Consider the following 15,727-nt stretch of genomic DNA (forward strand, 5'->3'; position numbering starts at 1 on the left):
TAAAATTGAAAAATGAATAGTAATTTCTTGTTTATTAATAGATTACCAACAATTGGTAATATTATAAAGAAAATGGATAAGAAAACAAAAGCAAAACGTAAAATGAATAAATGATTTTTCCAATTTGTCAATCTAATTTTCAAATATAAATTTCATGATTGAATAATACTAAATTATCGCAATGCTTTTAACATTGCATAGATTAAATGATAATACATATCACACAAAATTTATATTAATCGTCGTCATTGAGAAGTTGATGCAATGGATTAGGACCCGTCCTCTTTGGCTTGTCCGTAGATGAATTTTCAGGACTTTCAGCTAATAAATAATATATTATTAAGACTATACAAAAATAATCATTTAATAAATAAAGACAATTTTTTTGACTTGAAAAATTTACCTGTTACTACATGTTGAGCATTTAGGCAACTTAACCATTCCGTCATACTGATTTTTCTGTCATTATTGATATCACAATACCTAAGAAACTTTTTGCCACATTTGCGAAGCAACTTATTGTTAGAGACCATGTTGCGAAAACTCTTCCATTCTTTTCTTTCCAGTATCTATTGATAAAATTTCATCAAATTAGACCTGTGTTACATCAACGATATTAAGTGATTACACACCTTATTTTTGTTTTTATCGAGTATTACAAAGTGCCACGTGGCTATTTGTTCTTCTTTAGAAGCCTGCCATTTGGCTGTTATTTCACTCGAATCTGTATTAGAAGCTTTCATTTTCTTTTGCATTACATCCATCAAGTCTCGTAAGAAAATTTGTTTTTTTAATTCGGGACATCCTGGACAAAACCGACAAAAACAATTTAAAACAAAGTAAAATTTGCATTTTTAAAAAAGAAAAGTAAATATTAAATAATGCATACCCCTTATTGGTCTGCTAGGTGTAGGTGCTGGATCACAATTTGGTTTAGTGTCTTTCGAAGATGTTCCAGGTATAGGTTTACCCGTGTCTTGATAAACACACCAACAATAACCGGAATAACATTGGACTTGATTGTATCTACCATCGGGTGTGCATTGCGGTACATAAAATTTTTCTTGTGAATTTTGTTTTTGATCTTCCAATACCGATCGCCTATCCGATAAACAGTCAGTCGCTGATGCATTAAAAAATATTCTTTTATGTGTTATTCACTTAGAGAAAATACAAAAAATAAAGAAAATAAAATAAATGCATGTTCTAAAAGAAACATACCATCGGTTTCTTCTTTGGTATCGGCTGGATTATCAATAAATGTGGGCCTTGTATGTATAGGCGAGGAATTACCTTTGAGTACTGGAACAATGTGAATGAAGTTATAGAAATTGCTATGTAGTATATTAGTATGTCAATATTTTTTGTTAGTAGTTTGTTATTTTTAATAAATTACATATTTACATATTTACATGAAATATTTGAAGATTATAAATTATCTTAATTATCGATACTCCAGAAGAGACGGAAAAAAAAAAGAAATCGGATAATATAATTACCCCAAAGGACATTACAGGACTGAAACTCACCTTTATCAGTGGCCTGTGTCCTCTGGTCCTCGGGGACCTCGTGAGGATCTGCTGCGGAGTTCAGCGACAAGAACAAACGTACTAAATGATAACAATGATGTCACTCAGCCGACCGGCTTTACCTATATATGTACAGTTTGCTTTGCGTCATTCGCGCACCATTGCTCAAAAGCATAGCAGCAATTCGTAATTTATAAGGGGCGAGGATGAGGCTAGGGTGGTTGTGAATGACAAAAGAAAAAGAGATACAGTCAAATCTCATGCACGCACGGATCATGCTATACGCATATTTTTAATCCATTTTGTTCACGTTTAAATCGTGCAAACCTATACTAATACTCTTTTAATTTAGAAATTGAATGACAAATTGCATTTTTTAAAATAATTATAGTAAATTTCCTTTATGCTAAAGCCTTATCGTTCTAAGTATTTCAATCTCCTTTCTCAATTTTGTCTCGACCTGAAAATAAGGTATTTATTGACGAAAGATCCCGCGTGGGTGTAAAAAACTTGAGACGACAACGAGATGAGAAGAGAAGGGAAGAATAAGGAGGATAGTTTTAAACGGGCGCGTGTTACGCGAAGCCAATTGCCTTCAATTCCTTCCTAAACGAGAGAGAGAAAAGCTACGTGTGGGCAAACTTCCTGCAGAATTTGCGAATATTATAGCTCAGCGCGACGAACTATCCAACGGGTCTCGCGTTTACGATATATCCTGTCTCAGAGAACCATTCTTAATTTATCGTCGCGACTTAATATTAGCGTAACTTTAGTCTTATCCCTCGTTGATAGTCGATACGCGTATCAACGTAGGTTCTTGCATCTTAATAATATGCATTACCAAGATCAATGAACCGCCAAGTAAACGAAATCATAGTATATATTTATTTTACATCATGCTGGTATATCGATAGAAGCTTTCAAGCGGATTAGTATTAGGATTTGACGCGAAGCATGTTACATATTATTAAACAACAATAAAAACAACAACAAACAACATGCATGTGCATTTCTAGCGAGCCTACCTATCCTACATCCGGTGGGAAATATTGTTGCACTTAAATAACAAAAAAAACTTTTGCGAAATTTTTACGAAGCTAAGGAGAAGGAGGATTATCTCGACAACGCAAAACTGTATTAAAACAATTTTTCTTTTCTGTCGCGTCGTATTTTTTTTGTTTTTCTGAATATTTTCATATAAACATGCGAGACGAAGAAAATACGTAATATATGTATATGTATGTATGTATGTATGTATATGTATACATGCATATCTCTATTTTTGATATGATAGATTATGATAGGAAGAGAAAAATGTCGAAGAGGAAAGGATTTCAAATATTTTATCAATGAAAAGATCTTTCTTTTCTATGTCCAGCATATCAAGGAATGAATCTTCGTATCGTTCAAAGACGAGTACGAGAACGATAGTATGTTTTCGATAAAACGCAAGTTTATGTTCTTGCTTAATGATTAATTATCCTACTGCACTTAAGGATCTCGTTATCGTGTATATGGAGAATGATCGTAGTTTGCTTATCTTCCTTTTGTTTTTTTTTCTTTTTTTTTTTTCATTTTTTTTCTTTTTCTACAACGATCGGTCCAAAACGCAGCAATATAATCGCCCGGTTTTTCCCGACGATGACGATATTTCACCCAACACTTGCCAATCGTCGTCGTATTCCTCCTTCTCCTGATCTTCTTTTACCCCCATCACCTTCTTCGTAGAGGTGCACGTTAATCATAATTTGAAACACATATTATTAGGTTTTTGTCAACAAATAGCAGAATATATATGATATTTTCCTTAACTTGTAATGTTGGAATATCTCCTAATGTATGAAATTTTTTTCTGATTAGAGGGTTAAATAGAACCATATATATACATACTTTTTTTCTTTAATAATACTGTAATGTAATCTTTAGTGAAAACAGAATTTTCTTAAGAAAAAAAAAGAATGCATTCGAAGAATGTTCTTTTAAGGATTTTCTTTTGATACGTTGTTAGATAATTTCAATCTCTCGCGAGATATTCCAACACTATGAGATAAAGGAAACATCCTGTATACGTATATTTGCATTAGCAAGACATTTTCTTTTTTATAGCAATTTTATACGAGTTACTAACTTCTTCATTTTTCAAAGAACACTTAGTCGATGACAAGTTTTACTAGAAGTAGTATTTGAAGTTGGATCTTCGGTCAAATAAATACGATAATGCTGACGCAGAGTTCCTACTGAAATCATAATGATAATAAAGCATACAACTCTAAACGCAAGATTCAAATAGAGATAGAGAAGAATTTTTTCATTTATATAGTTTAGGATTAGTATATTATAAAAAAAAATTACAAAAGAAAAAACTTACCTCTCGTCTCGACGCGTTTCCTCTTTCATTTCTTCATCATCTTCGCGTTATGTTCCAATATTCCTGTCATTTAATTAGCAGTCATTTCAACCACGTATCATTCTTCCGAAGACAAAGATGATTTTAACAATGATAGTAATATTATTATTCTATACCTAATTATTTTTTACTACGAGAAATAAATGTCATATACAATGTTAACGAGATCATCTTATTTCCAATTATTTTCTTTATCTAAAGAACAATGTAATCTAAAAAACGAATAATTTTGGAAACATTGATAAAGTACTAGATATACTAAATATTTAAGTACCAATGTACACTATAGATATGCTGGACATAATTGTATTTCTTTTATCAAGAAACCTTAAAAGAATCTATAATCATTTGTGCAGAATAGGTGGAGAAGGAGGAGCAGGAGGAGGAGGAATGGGAACCCCATTTAGTAATGTACTTCCTGATATAGCAAAGGATAAATGTCTAAAGAAAGATCAAACTTTGCTCTCTTGCGGTTTCATATTTCGAATAGTAACGTAATTATATTCCAATAGAATGATTCATCATGTATGCGTGACTAATGCAAGGGAGATTTCGACCATCCATTTAAGAGAGAGAGAGAGAGAGAGAGAGAGAGAAAGAGAATAAGGAAAAAAAGACAAAAAAAAAGAAAAGAAGAAAATAATTATTCGGCTTGCAAGCATCGAAATAAAAACGATAATGAATATTTATACTATCTATCAATGATGACAGGTCGGAAAAATGATACTAATCGTGCAAACGGTATTCCACGCATTTAATGCGCTTTAATCAGCCCGCATTCTCAGGATAAAAATATATATCAACAAAATGATAAAAGAAAAGAGAAGAAGAAAGAAGAAGAAGAAAAATTACATAAAATGTGGCACGTGTAAAGGACTTACGAGTGAAATCGTTGGATAAGCAAGTACCCCATTCTTGCCTAGAAAGTTTGAGATCTTCATCCATATCGCAGGCTCGGGCAAAGCTACGAGCACATCTTTTAGGTTTAACTGCTTTTTTAGCAAGTTTACGAAGTTCCTTGAACTCCGCTCGATCCAAATAACCATCCCCATCTTTGTCTAAAGTAGCGAATTTCCAAGACAATACACGTTCCACGTTTTTGTCACCTACGAATGAACGAACCCAGCAAAACGAACAAATTTATGAATTTTATTATTTTTATTAGGGATAGTAATAAAAGTATCAAAATATAACGGTACGTTGTCTTTTTAATTTTGATTAAAAATAATTGATAAAACATTTTTCCGTACGAACAACTATATTCAATAATGAATAAATTGAAGAAAATTATGAACTCACCATTTGCTGATATATTAGTTCGTTTATATTCAATCCTAAAATTTTCTATGAGATTATTATTAAACTTAGTTTTTTCAAGACGATCACATGTATTTCGTTTTTTATTGCCATACTGTCCATGTTCCTTCCAATTAGAGGAACGTCTTTTCTGTCCACTCTTAGTAGCAACGGCAGATCTGGGAGCGGGTTTCTCGCATCTCGGTCTTTGGTGCCTTACCGAGGTATCCGGCAGTGGACGTCCTTGCAATGTTACGCACCAGCAAAACCCGGTCTCCATGTGGCATTGCACCGGTGCATATGTACCATCTGGCCGGCAAACCGGTCGTGATCCCGGTCGTGACGACAATCTCGCCGAAAAGCATGGTGGCATTTCTAAACAAATTTCGTTAACGTTTTTTTCTGTTTTTTTTCTTTTTTTCTTTCTTTTAAAGACATATATTTATTTAAGTATGTTATCTGATCTACGGTCTTCTGACCATTTCTCACAATCCTTCGTAGTGTTCTTTATTAGTTAATAGTGTAATTAATTTACATTTGCAATTGTCATACGAACCTGGACAGGGTCCGGTGTGTTTAATTAGGATAGATTCACCCTGGCATTGCTTCGAAATGACCTGACATTGACTAGGATACGTGACACCGTCGCTTCCACATACCGGTGCACTTTTATTATCTTCCATCGTGCACTCAGCTATTTTCTTCCGGCATTGTTCCTAGGATAATAGAATTATAAACGAAAACGTACTACCAAGTTTGATCTTAATTTTTAATTTTCTAACATTTCATAATACGGTCCTGATATTTTTCGTACAGGTTCAAAACTAGAAATTTTATAATTTTAAACTCACCATTTACTAACACTTTAATTTCAATATTTCGTGACATTACATCTTTTAAATATTTGTATTAGTTGAATACATGAATGGACGTGAATATACGCACGTCGTCAATGATTAATTGAACAATTTTAAAATCGAACGAATTATTCTCGAATTAAATCTTTGTTCGTAAAATTAGTTAATGTAATTCATTAATTGGTGTTTAACAAAAGGAATAAGAAGAAAAAAAAAGTCGTAAGATATCTCATATGTAACCGAAGGGTCTCGCATACCATTGCGTACGTAAAACGAGGAACAGAAGAAGAAGAAGAGGAAGAAGAAGAAGAAAAGGATAAATACTCTGACAGAGAGTAGCTGGCAGTAAGTATTCGGAAGGAACTGTTTGTACGTACGCAGGAATGCATCAACGTGCGTGTGTGTCGTGAAAAGCAACAAGAAAGAGAAAAGGCCTCGTAAGATATTGGCTGTCTCCAAACAGGTTTCTTAGACGCTTTCTGTACCTGATGCTCTTCGTCCCGCACCGCACTACACCGCACTGGACTATACCGTACCGTATCGCTATGGGGTTCACGGTCTCGCATCAATTATTATTTCTGTCTCATCATCGTTATTTTTCTTTACCTTATATTAATTGAACAAAATAATCTCACGAAGCGATAGTAGAATATCCAAATTTTCATCGTTCTTTTCAAACGATTGTGTCAAGCAGAAATTCGTCTCGTCTATCTTCGAGTTTTTTTTTTTTTTGAGAATAGTACGAATGTTCCAAGATACGTTTAGATTTATTTCGTAGAAAACAAGATTCTTTGAAATTAAAGAATTTTAGATTCGAAGGAGAAAAGACACACGTTCGAAATCGATAGATGTTTGACTAGATACAAATTTCATAAAAAAGAGAATAATCAGAGAAAGTAAGTATCGATTATATAGAGTTAGGGGGACATAACTGTACGAACGTGTTTTCGTTACCGAGTCTTAGCAACGAACGAGAGAGTAAAAGCAATCAAAATAGAATACATTAAAAAATAAGTATTGATTTATTTATTTCTCTTTTTCTCTCTCTCTCTCTCTCCCCCTCTGATTTCATTGTAAAACGTATGCCAAACAATTTATAAACAATCGATCGAAGTGGAACGACTAGCTTTCATGTTTTTATCATAATTAATTAGGTATATCGGGAGAACGTAGAGCAGTGTTATATAACGAATGTTCCAAGATAGTTTAGATTTATCGTAGAACAGATTCTTTGAAATTAAAGAATTTTATGATTCGCAGGAGAAAAGACACACGTTCGAATCGATAGATGTTTGACTAGATACAAATTTCATAAAAAAGAGAATAATCAGAGAAAGTAAGTATCGATTATATAGAGTTAGGGGGACATAACTGTACGAACGTGTTTTCGTTACCGAGTCTTAGCAACGAACGAGAGAGTAAAAGCAATCAAAATAGAATACATTAAAAAATAAGTATTGATTTATTTATTTCTCTCTTTTCTTTCTCTCTCTCTCTCTCTCTCTCCCCCTCTGATTTCATTGTAAAACGTATGCAAACAATTTATAAACAATCGATCGAAGTGGAACGACTAGCTTTCATGTTTTTATCATAATTAATTAGGTATATCGGGAGAACGTAGAGCAGTGTTATAAATAACGACGAGGTTCTCTTAACGAGATGAGAAGAAGAGAAGAAGGATCGCGAAGTCGAAGATTAAGATATCAATACGGAAATTGATTGAACTCATAATTTACTTGACGCGTACGACGACGACGACGACGACGATGATGATGATGATGATGATGATGATGATGATGATGATGATGATGATGATGATGATGATGATGGTAGAAAACGTGTATCTAAACGGCAATAAGCTTCTTATATACAGTATCTTATAGTTCGATTATATTTCAAGCTGATTTTATTCTCGCACATTTATTTCTCTAACGTAAATATAAATTTATTCGTCGAAAAGATAATGACTACCAACGAGGTTTTATGTAATTCAGTTATCGTTCGGTCTTCGGTACAAACGAATGTAAGTAAGTACGTAAGTACATATATACATAGATATATACTACATAAGTCTCGCGTTTAATCACTACCAGAGAGAGACGTACAAGGCGCCTATTATTAAATGTAAAACACGCTCTTTAAATGTTCGATCATTAGTTAGAGGTACCGCCTTTCACCTTTCTTTTAACTTAACAAGATCATTGGCAAACAAAGGATTTCTTGTTTCGTGCGATAAGATGAAATAGTATTTTTTTCCTCCCATTTCAAATGTTCCTCTTAACTATATTATATCGCTTGATGATGATGATGATGATGACACTTATGATACTTTATGATACTTTATTTAACATTTACACATAATGAATTTTTAATTAGATGTAGAAAAAGATAAATAAAAAATAGATAAAGCGAGAGATATTTATCTTAGTTTGGTGTAACTAAGCGTATCTTTTTACTCATCTAAAACGTATTGAGTTTAGACCTATCTTTCTGAACGTGTACAAAGTATATATCATTTAAACAGGAGGGCGAAAGAAGAAAAAAAAGAAAAGAAAAAGAAAATATACTTTGAGCTTTAATCTGGCCGCAGATATTTGCCTTACTTTTCTGCTCGCAATCAGTGTAAACAAAACGCGTACTTACGCGTCGTAAGTTAGAACGTTCAAAGAGAGAATGTTGTAATCCTATAATAATTTTCATATATCGTATGGCGCCTCTCATCTTTCTCTCTTTCTCTTAAATAAAATTTTGTTTGCTTTTTTACACACAGACACGCGTATTTCTTAGGACAGAAATCGTAATTAGTTATTAATTATAATCTTGTATTTTCGTAGATATTGCTATTATCAATTTATAAAAATGATTTCTTAAACGTTGAACATTCAAAAACTATTAAATCGATTCAATAATAGTCATTCGAAATGACTGTAAGACGTTTGTAAGCTGCGCACATTTAGCACAACAGATATCACCGCTTGAGAGCACGATAAGTGTACAAGTTATGTGTGCATTGCATAGAATAATGGCTTCAATTATCTGAGGCGAATAGTCGGCAAATGCTTTTCTTTTTAAACTATTTAATTGAAACATTATAAACGATCTGAACGATATGACGATATGACGCGCGTCTGCATCGCCTCTTGAAAATTGTTCCAAAAATAATATTATCGTTTAATTTCGACAATAAGTGTTGCAATAAAATATTATAAAAAATATTCGGAATACCTTAGCGGAAACGACAGGATTAGCGGCAACAGAATGTTGAAAGAAGATCGAAAGTAAAACGAGACGAATTATCAGCATCAGCATCGTGTCCTCGAAGGCAGATGATCGCGCGTCTTCGAGGTCGATCAGGATCAGAAACACGCACGTGCACGCACACGCTCAAATGCATTCACTCGTTCCTGTACTCCTGCAGACATATGCTATCCTCTTACTCATTATTTTGTCTATTACTGGACACTCGAATAGCTAACAGACAGACACTCTTCTATTCTATGTCTATCTTCTCTCTCTCTCTTTCTCTCTCTTCTTCTTTCCTTTTTCCCTATGTTATATGAAAATAAATTTTAACAAGTTTTCATAAAGAAATATTTCTTTTTATTGATATATTTGAACGTTGTCACTTTTGCAAAATGTTGTAAATGATTCACTGTTCAAGATTTGACTGGATGTGACGACAAGTAAACGTAAGATCGGTACTTAACGGGACCATCGCATGCCTATTCGTGGCAAGTGCTGTCGGACGACTAACACTTGCCACTTGCTTACTGCCGGAGTAACCTGTCCCGGCTTTCAACAGCGACGGTTCTTTTCCTGTGCTTGCCTGTTTGCCTGCATGGTCTGGCTTACCCTGGCCTGTCCTGTCCTGTCTGCCTGCCAGTCTGCTTTCCTGCATGCATGCCTGCATGCATGCCTCTAAGCCCTTTCTTCCTACCATTCAACAAAGCGATCCAATTTCCTCTCTTTTACAAGCTACCAATTCTACTTGCCGATTTGAAAAGAGTGACGAATGCTTTTTCCACTGAATTTGACCTTCCAACATGTGTTTTGTCTCTTTTACATCCTATGTCTTTTCGTTTGAGAATATCTTATTTTTTTTAAGAAATAATATATTGTGAATTTTTACATATATTTATTAAATTTAATAATGAATATTTTAGAGAGAAACTTATAATATCTATATTTATATCTTAATACCCTTTCAAAGATTTTTTTTCTATAGGGATTTAGAAAAGATTTCTATAGACGTTTTATCCGCTAAAATCATCTTTTCTTTCTTTCTTTTTTTCTTGTTCGAAATGTGCAAACGCATGAGCCTAACAATAGGTTCGGATCGTTCAAACCAAACCGTGCAGCCCCCTAATAATATATTAAATATATATTAAGTGTATAAAATGTATGTATGTATTTTGTTTATTTATTAGAAAAAATATTTAAATAAGAATATATATGATATTTACATATATATATATATATATATATATATATATATATATATATATATATATATAAAATAAACTTACAATCGATCAATGAAAAAATTCACGATAAATATTTTTTAAAATTCGTGTTCCATCTTGAAATTTGTGATATTCGAAAAATGGATAGCCTTTGGGTAAATGCATTTCACGATCAATCTTTTTCAACGAAATTATTTTTTTCTCTTCGTCTTCCGATACGTTCCAGATGTTACGAAAATATATCGTAGTATCCAAATTGGTTTTTTTTAAAATCGACGAAGACCACACGCAAGCGTGTACCTAAGAAAATAAATGAACTAATAGTACTGCGTGTTATTTGTTATGTATGAGTTAATAGATTGCTTACAATGGTATTAGAAATTCGTGAACACGAATTTATCGCATCGAAGATGACGCTGAATGCTCTGGCTATACGCATCTTTGTTTTTATTTCACAAGGGTCTTCTTTCTTTGTTGCGTCATCGTTAATGTAATGATCTATGTCGTCTAACAAAAGTATTGTAGGTAATGAAACAAACGTGTGCAATTCTGCTAATTGTGTTGCCAAAGATTTGTAATCTGATAGATACCTACAAATTTATTATTTTTATATAATTAATTCTAGTAATTTCTCAAATAATATACATACATATTTTTTTATTTTTTTTTTTTAAAAGAGTTAACAATTTGTATGTAAAATTTTATTTTCATATATTGTTCGCTTATATACATTGTTACTTAAAAAAAAAAATGTTATGCGCTCTATTTGAAATAAAAAATAAAACTTACAAAAATGTAATCAATTTATAAGTGTAATACGTCGAAGGATTGCTTTCATGACAAGCCGAAGGAATCTGTTGTAAAGGTATTGGTGTGATAAAGAAAACACGACAACCTTCTTCTGCCCAATAAATAGCTGCCTGTTAAATGACACTACTTAATAAAACGCTGTTAATAACGCTACTTAATAAAATTTCTTTCCGATAGGAAAAATGTATTCAACGATAAATATCTCCACTTACAAAGAAACGTTTAATTTATTTAAAACATAAATTGTTGAATAATGTATCCTTATCTATATATCAAATTATATATTCTTTATTCGTTAACATCATATAATATGATCTATATACCTCGTATAAGAATGTCTTGCTTAATTCTGCTGGTCCATGTAAGAGCGTTGTCTTGAGATTTTGTTTAACCGCAAACATAATATCTATATTTTGAATCTAAATAAATCAAATACTTAAGAACAATATAATCCTATATACAGAAATATTTAAAAGTACTTAAGTTTGTTCTTTAAGTAATGAAATAGTAATAAATAAATTAAAGTTATGTAAAAGCAGTTAGATCATTATTGTATAATTATACAAAATAAATGAATAAGTCAAAAGAATAAAATTTACATAATCAAGAAGATTTAAAAAATTTATTGTTATAATTATGATCAAAACAAACATAACCAACAATCGGTAAGGTTATTTATGAAGTTATAAGCTCGATAACCTCACTTTTATCTTCATTTTGTCACTACTTACATAGTACTATAATAACAAACTTAGCATACTTTCTTTTTTACGTGATAAAGTAACAATAAAATACTGTAAAAATGAGTATAAAAAAAGCAGGGTATATGACCCACATAAAATGCAACAAATAAAACCCCGCGAAGAACAGAAAATCAAAAGTCACACTAAAAATAAACCCTAAATGATAGATCTAGTATTGATATTAGATTAATGATATATATAAATATATTAGATATTTTATGAAAATTTGATAGTAAATAATACAAAGTTGTTACATATTTTTACAAAATTATAATTAAATTATTATAACAAATACTATCTTTTAAAATATATGAGTAACTTCAGCTTATCACGTGATCTTTTTCAAACATGACAGAAAGAACGGAAGTTTAACAGATAATAAGCAATTATTCTGTAATAATGTAGTATACGTATATACATACACATTTTATAATGATTTACACACTACTGATCGAATATGCACATAGCAATAACAATAGATGACACGCCCACGATAAACTTACGAGGCAAGCCCTATTTAATCCGTCTCTTCGAGTAGATCGTAAGAAACAAAGGCGAACAGTAAATTTGTGTCAATGTGTATATATATAGGGTAGATCAAAAATTTGTTATCATTAGAAATATCTTATTTTAAACGTTATTGTAAATAATTTGTAAAATAAAATCTATGTATTATCAACAATAAATAATTAAGATAAGCAAGGTAATTTTCTTACCCATGTAGTACTTTGAAAACTGCTCAATTATCATCGTAGTTTTAAATCGCGCGAGTTCTAAAAAATTCATAAAAGAAAAGTTTTTTTCATTATTAATATATTACAAAATAACAAATGAATATTTTCGATATATTCTATACGAGTATTGTATTTTAAATAAACAGTACGGATTTGATAGGAAAAAAAATGAATTCGATAATATTTGTGAGAAAAAATAATGTTGAGACAAGAACAAAAGTTAATTTTTCACCCTGTATAAGGAAATATAAAGAAGCGATGAGTATTATACTGTACATACGTACTAGCATGATTTTTCTGCTCGATTGTGTTTCAGTCAAGAAGGCGATCTCGCGTAACATATTACGACGTTCGATCATTTTAAAGACCTGGACTAGGCAAACCCATGTACTATGATCTTGACTATAAAAGATGTTGCAAAAGTAAGCGAGCCGTAGTAGTACTTACAAAAGAGACATGTCAACGTCCAAAAGCAGTTCTCTTCTTAGACTTAATCAAGAGGCTCGGAATATTTCCGACGATTGGCAAACTCGCGAAACCGATTCGGAAATAAGCGACAATGATTTCATCACCAAGGGTGCATTCCTTTTAACACCTAGCCACGACTTCAATATAGAAAAGGCGGCGTCTATTTGTGAAAAAATGAACTTTCGGTAAGAATACAAATATTTCTTTAGAAATATATTTATATATAGGATGTTTTGTTTCTTTAAATCAAATGCATTAAACGTGAATCACTGACGCGCTTATTTCGCGCGTTTTTTAAACAAATGATACTCATTTCCGCCGGTTATTCAATGGCGCCATATTTAAAATCGAAAGAAATGTATAAGACTACTTCAACGCTACATTCAAATCTTTTATACTATAAAACGTTTCAGTGGAGCATTTTCTTTAACAAAAACAGCTACTGGAATACTTTTTAAATTTAGCAACATTGACGACTATAACGCAGTGTATAAAAAAGGTTTTCACAAAGTAACTGGCGCACGTTTTTACAAGAAGGTAAAAATTGTAGAAAATTATATAGTATATAAGACTATTATTAAAATAAATAATATTTTCGACTATATAGATTGCTATACCATGTAGACCAGCGAAGACGTTTACCGTGTACGTATTAGATGTACCCGAAGAATTACCAGAAGATGATATCAGACATGCTTTATTTAAATACCGTTCTATAGTAGAAGTAACAAGAGTTCCTCTTGCAACTGGAACTGTTTGTAAGTTAAAAAAGGAATCTTCTTTATCGTTCGTCGGAAAAATAATTTTATTATTTTATTATTTAATTAATTTTTTAATTTTATAATTTTATTATTTTTATGTATGATGATTTAGTAAAAGCTATCAATGATAGATTAAAAAATGAAGCACAAACTTTAAATGAACCAGCAACAATATACACTGGACCACCTGTTATAAGAGTTACTCTTGCTAGTTTGGAAGAAACTACTGTATTGCTTAGTCAAGGCTTAGATTTTTATGGAGCAACTTATTTTCCTACCGACACGCCACTTACTTCATCACAATCGCTTGTCAAATATAAAAGCAATAGGTTTGCAAGCTATATATGCATACATGCAATAATATAGTGCTTAATATTTCCTAAGTATCTATTTATTTTAGATGGAATGAACTTGCATCAATCTATCCTGGCCAAAGAGTTAGAGATTTACTACCAGTCTTTGACAATGCTGGCTTCGATAAGATTCCACCACCTACAAGTCGAATGATAAAACCACCCAAAAATTGATATAAGAAAAATAAAAGCATTTTTGGTATAACTTTGCTTTGATATTAATTATGTCTCAATAAATATAATAAAGGAAAACAAATTAAATCATTTTTAAGTATTTTTTTTTTTTTTTTAATTTTTTTACTGTCTTTTTCTATAACTAAACAATATTAATACAGGAATAGTCGGTTAAATACTATAGGATGTATTTTAATATTTTTATGTGTGCCAGTTGCATAAGCAACGAAAATGATAGTAAATAACTGCATATTATTCTGCTTTGCTCATTTTGCAAGCAGCTTTTTCGTGATTTTATAGTGTAACATAGCTTACAGATATGTGATCGAAGTATCAGGACTAATTATCCTAGTTAATTTCATTTTTTTTCTAACGTGTATAAAATATATGATATTGGCATATAAATCTGCTATAATAAGGACTGGTAATTTAAAAATTTCATACTATATAATGCGACTTTTGGTTTTGCGCTCCTTTCTTTACAATTTCATCGGTACGATTTTTTTTTAGTTTTAAAAATATTATATAATATAACTATCAGTAAAAATAGTTCGGTTAAATTAAATCATCTCAAGGATGCTTGAGACGTAAAAATTCATTGATTAATTGAATAGAAATATTTTTAAAACGTGTATATATTAAATTTTCTTTCTACCGAAATATAAATAGCAATTGCATTATATAATTTAATAACAAAACATAGATAAAAGATTCATGTTTATATCTTTTTAGAGATTCTCTTCTAAAACACATTTTTTTTTATAAAGCATAATTTTTAAATTATAAGTGCGTAAGAAATATATTAGTGATAAATAATAACAGAGAAATTCTTTAAATATCTTATATAGAAGATAATTTATAAAACAAATGCTTATTCTTTTTAGTAAACGAAACATAAAATGAAAAATATAAGAAATCATAACAAAATATAATCACATAAAAAGAAAATCTTTTCAACCAAATATTATCGCGTTTAAATATCGATTTTAGACTCTAAAGTCTACATTATAATAGATGTTTCCGTATGATTTTTACGCAATCAATATTTTTATTATATTACTTTAGATTTAGAATATATTAAAAAATTTTATCACATTTAATGTGGATTTTTGAAAAACATTTTTAAAAAACA

At 31.2% G+C, this 15,727-nt stretch overlaps 3 protein-coding genes across 6 annotated transcripts; 1 reads left to right on the top strand and 2 right to left on the bottom strand.

The window, feature by feature from the left end:
• Window positions 1-111: 111 nt before the first annotated feature.
• On the bottom strand, window positions 112-10,176 carry LOC122519439 (SPARC-related modular calcium-binding protein 2). 4 transcript variants are annotated; one of them, XM_043638855.1, is made up of 10 exons: window positions 9,315-10,176; window positions 5,789-5,948; window positions 5,236-5,607; window positions 4,818-5,042; window positions 1,530-1,610; window positions 1,222-1,302; window positions 890-1,123; window positions 633-805; window positions 404-569; window positions 112-321 (listed from the first exon to the last, which is right to left on the bottom strand). In XM_043638855.1, exons 1-10 carry the CDS (start codon window positions 9,396-9,398, stop codon window positions 236-238), a joined length of 1,662 nt encoding a protein of 553 aa, XP_043494790.1. In that variant the 5' UTR covers window positions 9,399-10,176; the 3' UTR covers window positions 112-235. The 4 variants fall into 4 exon arrangements, with proteins under 4 accessions (XP_043494790.1, XP_043494793.1, XP_043494791.1 ...); XM_043638858.1 differs by having other exon boundaries at window positions 1,530-1,577; window positions 9,315-10,175; XM_043638856.1 differs by having other exon boundaries at window positions 1,530-1,580; window positions 9,315-10,174.
• A 205-nt stretch (window positions 10,177-10,381) lies between these two features.
• On the bottom strand, window positions 10,382-12,272 carry LOC122519441. The gene is made up of 6 exons (XM_043638861.1): window positions 12,094-12,272; window positions 11,686-11,781; window positions 11,342-11,472; window positions 10,920-11,142; window positions 10,616-10,852; window positions 10,382-10,451 (listed from the first exon to the last, which is right to left on the bottom strand). Exons 2-5 carry the CDS (start codon window positions 11,761-11,763, stop codon window positions 10,622-10,624), a joined length of 663 nt encoding a protein of 220 aa, XP_043494796.1. The 5' UTR covers window positions 11,764-11,781; window positions 12,094-12,272; the 3' UTR covers window positions 10,382-10,451; window positions 10,616-10,621.
• A 795-nt stretch (window positions 12,273-13,067) lies between these two features.
• On the top strand, window positions 13,068-14,626 carry LOC122519440. Its single transcript, XM_043638860.1, has 5 exons — window positions 13,068-13,492; window positions 13,721-13,844; window positions 13,915-14,065; window positions 14,181-14,397; window positions 14,469-14,626. Exons 1-5 carry the CDS (start codon window positions 13,296-13,298, stop codon window positions 14,593-14,595), a joined length of 816 nt encoding a protein of 271 aa, XP_043494795.1. The 5' UTR covers window positions 13,068-13,295; the 3' UTR covers window positions 14,596-14,626.
• The last annotated feature ends 1,101 nt before the right edge of the window (window positions 14,627-15,727 follow it).

Source organism: Polistes fuscatus, unplaced genomic scaffold (assembly GCF_010416935.1).
Source record: "Polistes fuscatus isolate 324 unplaced genomic scaffold, CU_Pfus_HIC Scaffold3, whole genome shotgun sequence".
In the NCBI taxonomy this organism is placed as follows: domain Eukaryota; kingdom Metazoa; phylum Arthropoda; class Insecta; order Hymenoptera; family Vespidae; genus Polistes; species Polistes fuscatus.

What these genes read in the sequence shown, in the direction of transcription:
- LOC122519439 (XM_043638855.1), bottom strand. Translation starts at nt 9,398, where the DNA reads ATGCTGATGCTGATAATTCGTCTCGTTTTACTTTCGATCTTCTTTCAA. An exon ending in ACCTAGCAGACCAATAAGGG is followed by an intron (nt 806 to 889) that starts GTATGCATTATT and finishes GGTTTTGTCCAG; the next exon opens with GATGTCCCGAATTAAAAAAA. An exon ending in TCGATAAAAACAAAAATAAG is followed by an intron (nt 570 to 632) that starts GTGTGTAATCAC and finishes TTTTATCAATAG; the next exon opens with ATACTGGAAAGAAAAGAATG.
- LOC122519441 (XM_043638861.1), bottom strand. Translation starts at nt 11,763, where the DNA reads ATGTTTGCGGTTAAACAAAATCTCAAGACAACGCTCTTACATGGACCA. An exon ending in GCAAGACATTCTTATACGAG is followed by an intron (nt 11,473 to 11,685) that starts GTATATAGATCA and finishes GTCATTTAACAG; the next exon opens with GCAGCTATTTATTGGGCAGA. An exon ending in CACGAATTTCTAATACCATT is followed by an intron (nt 10,853 to 10,919) that starts GTAAGCAATCTA and finishes TTATTTTCTTAG; the next exon opens with GTACACGCTTGCGTGTGGTC.
- LOC122519440 (XM_043638860.1), top strand. Translation starts at nt 13,296, where the DNA reads ATGTCAACGTCCAAAAGCAGTTCTCTTCTTAGACTTAATCAAGAGGCT. An exon ending in TGTGAAAAAATGAACTTTCG is followed by an intron (nt 13,493 to 13,720) that starts GTAAGAATACAA and finishes AAAACGTTTCAG; the next exon opens with TGGAGCATTTTCTTTAACAA. An exon ending in GCGCACGTTTTTACAAGAAG is followed by an intron (nt 13,845 to 13,914) that starts GTAAAAATTGTA and finishes TCGACTATATAG; the next exon opens with ATTGCTATACCATGTAGACC.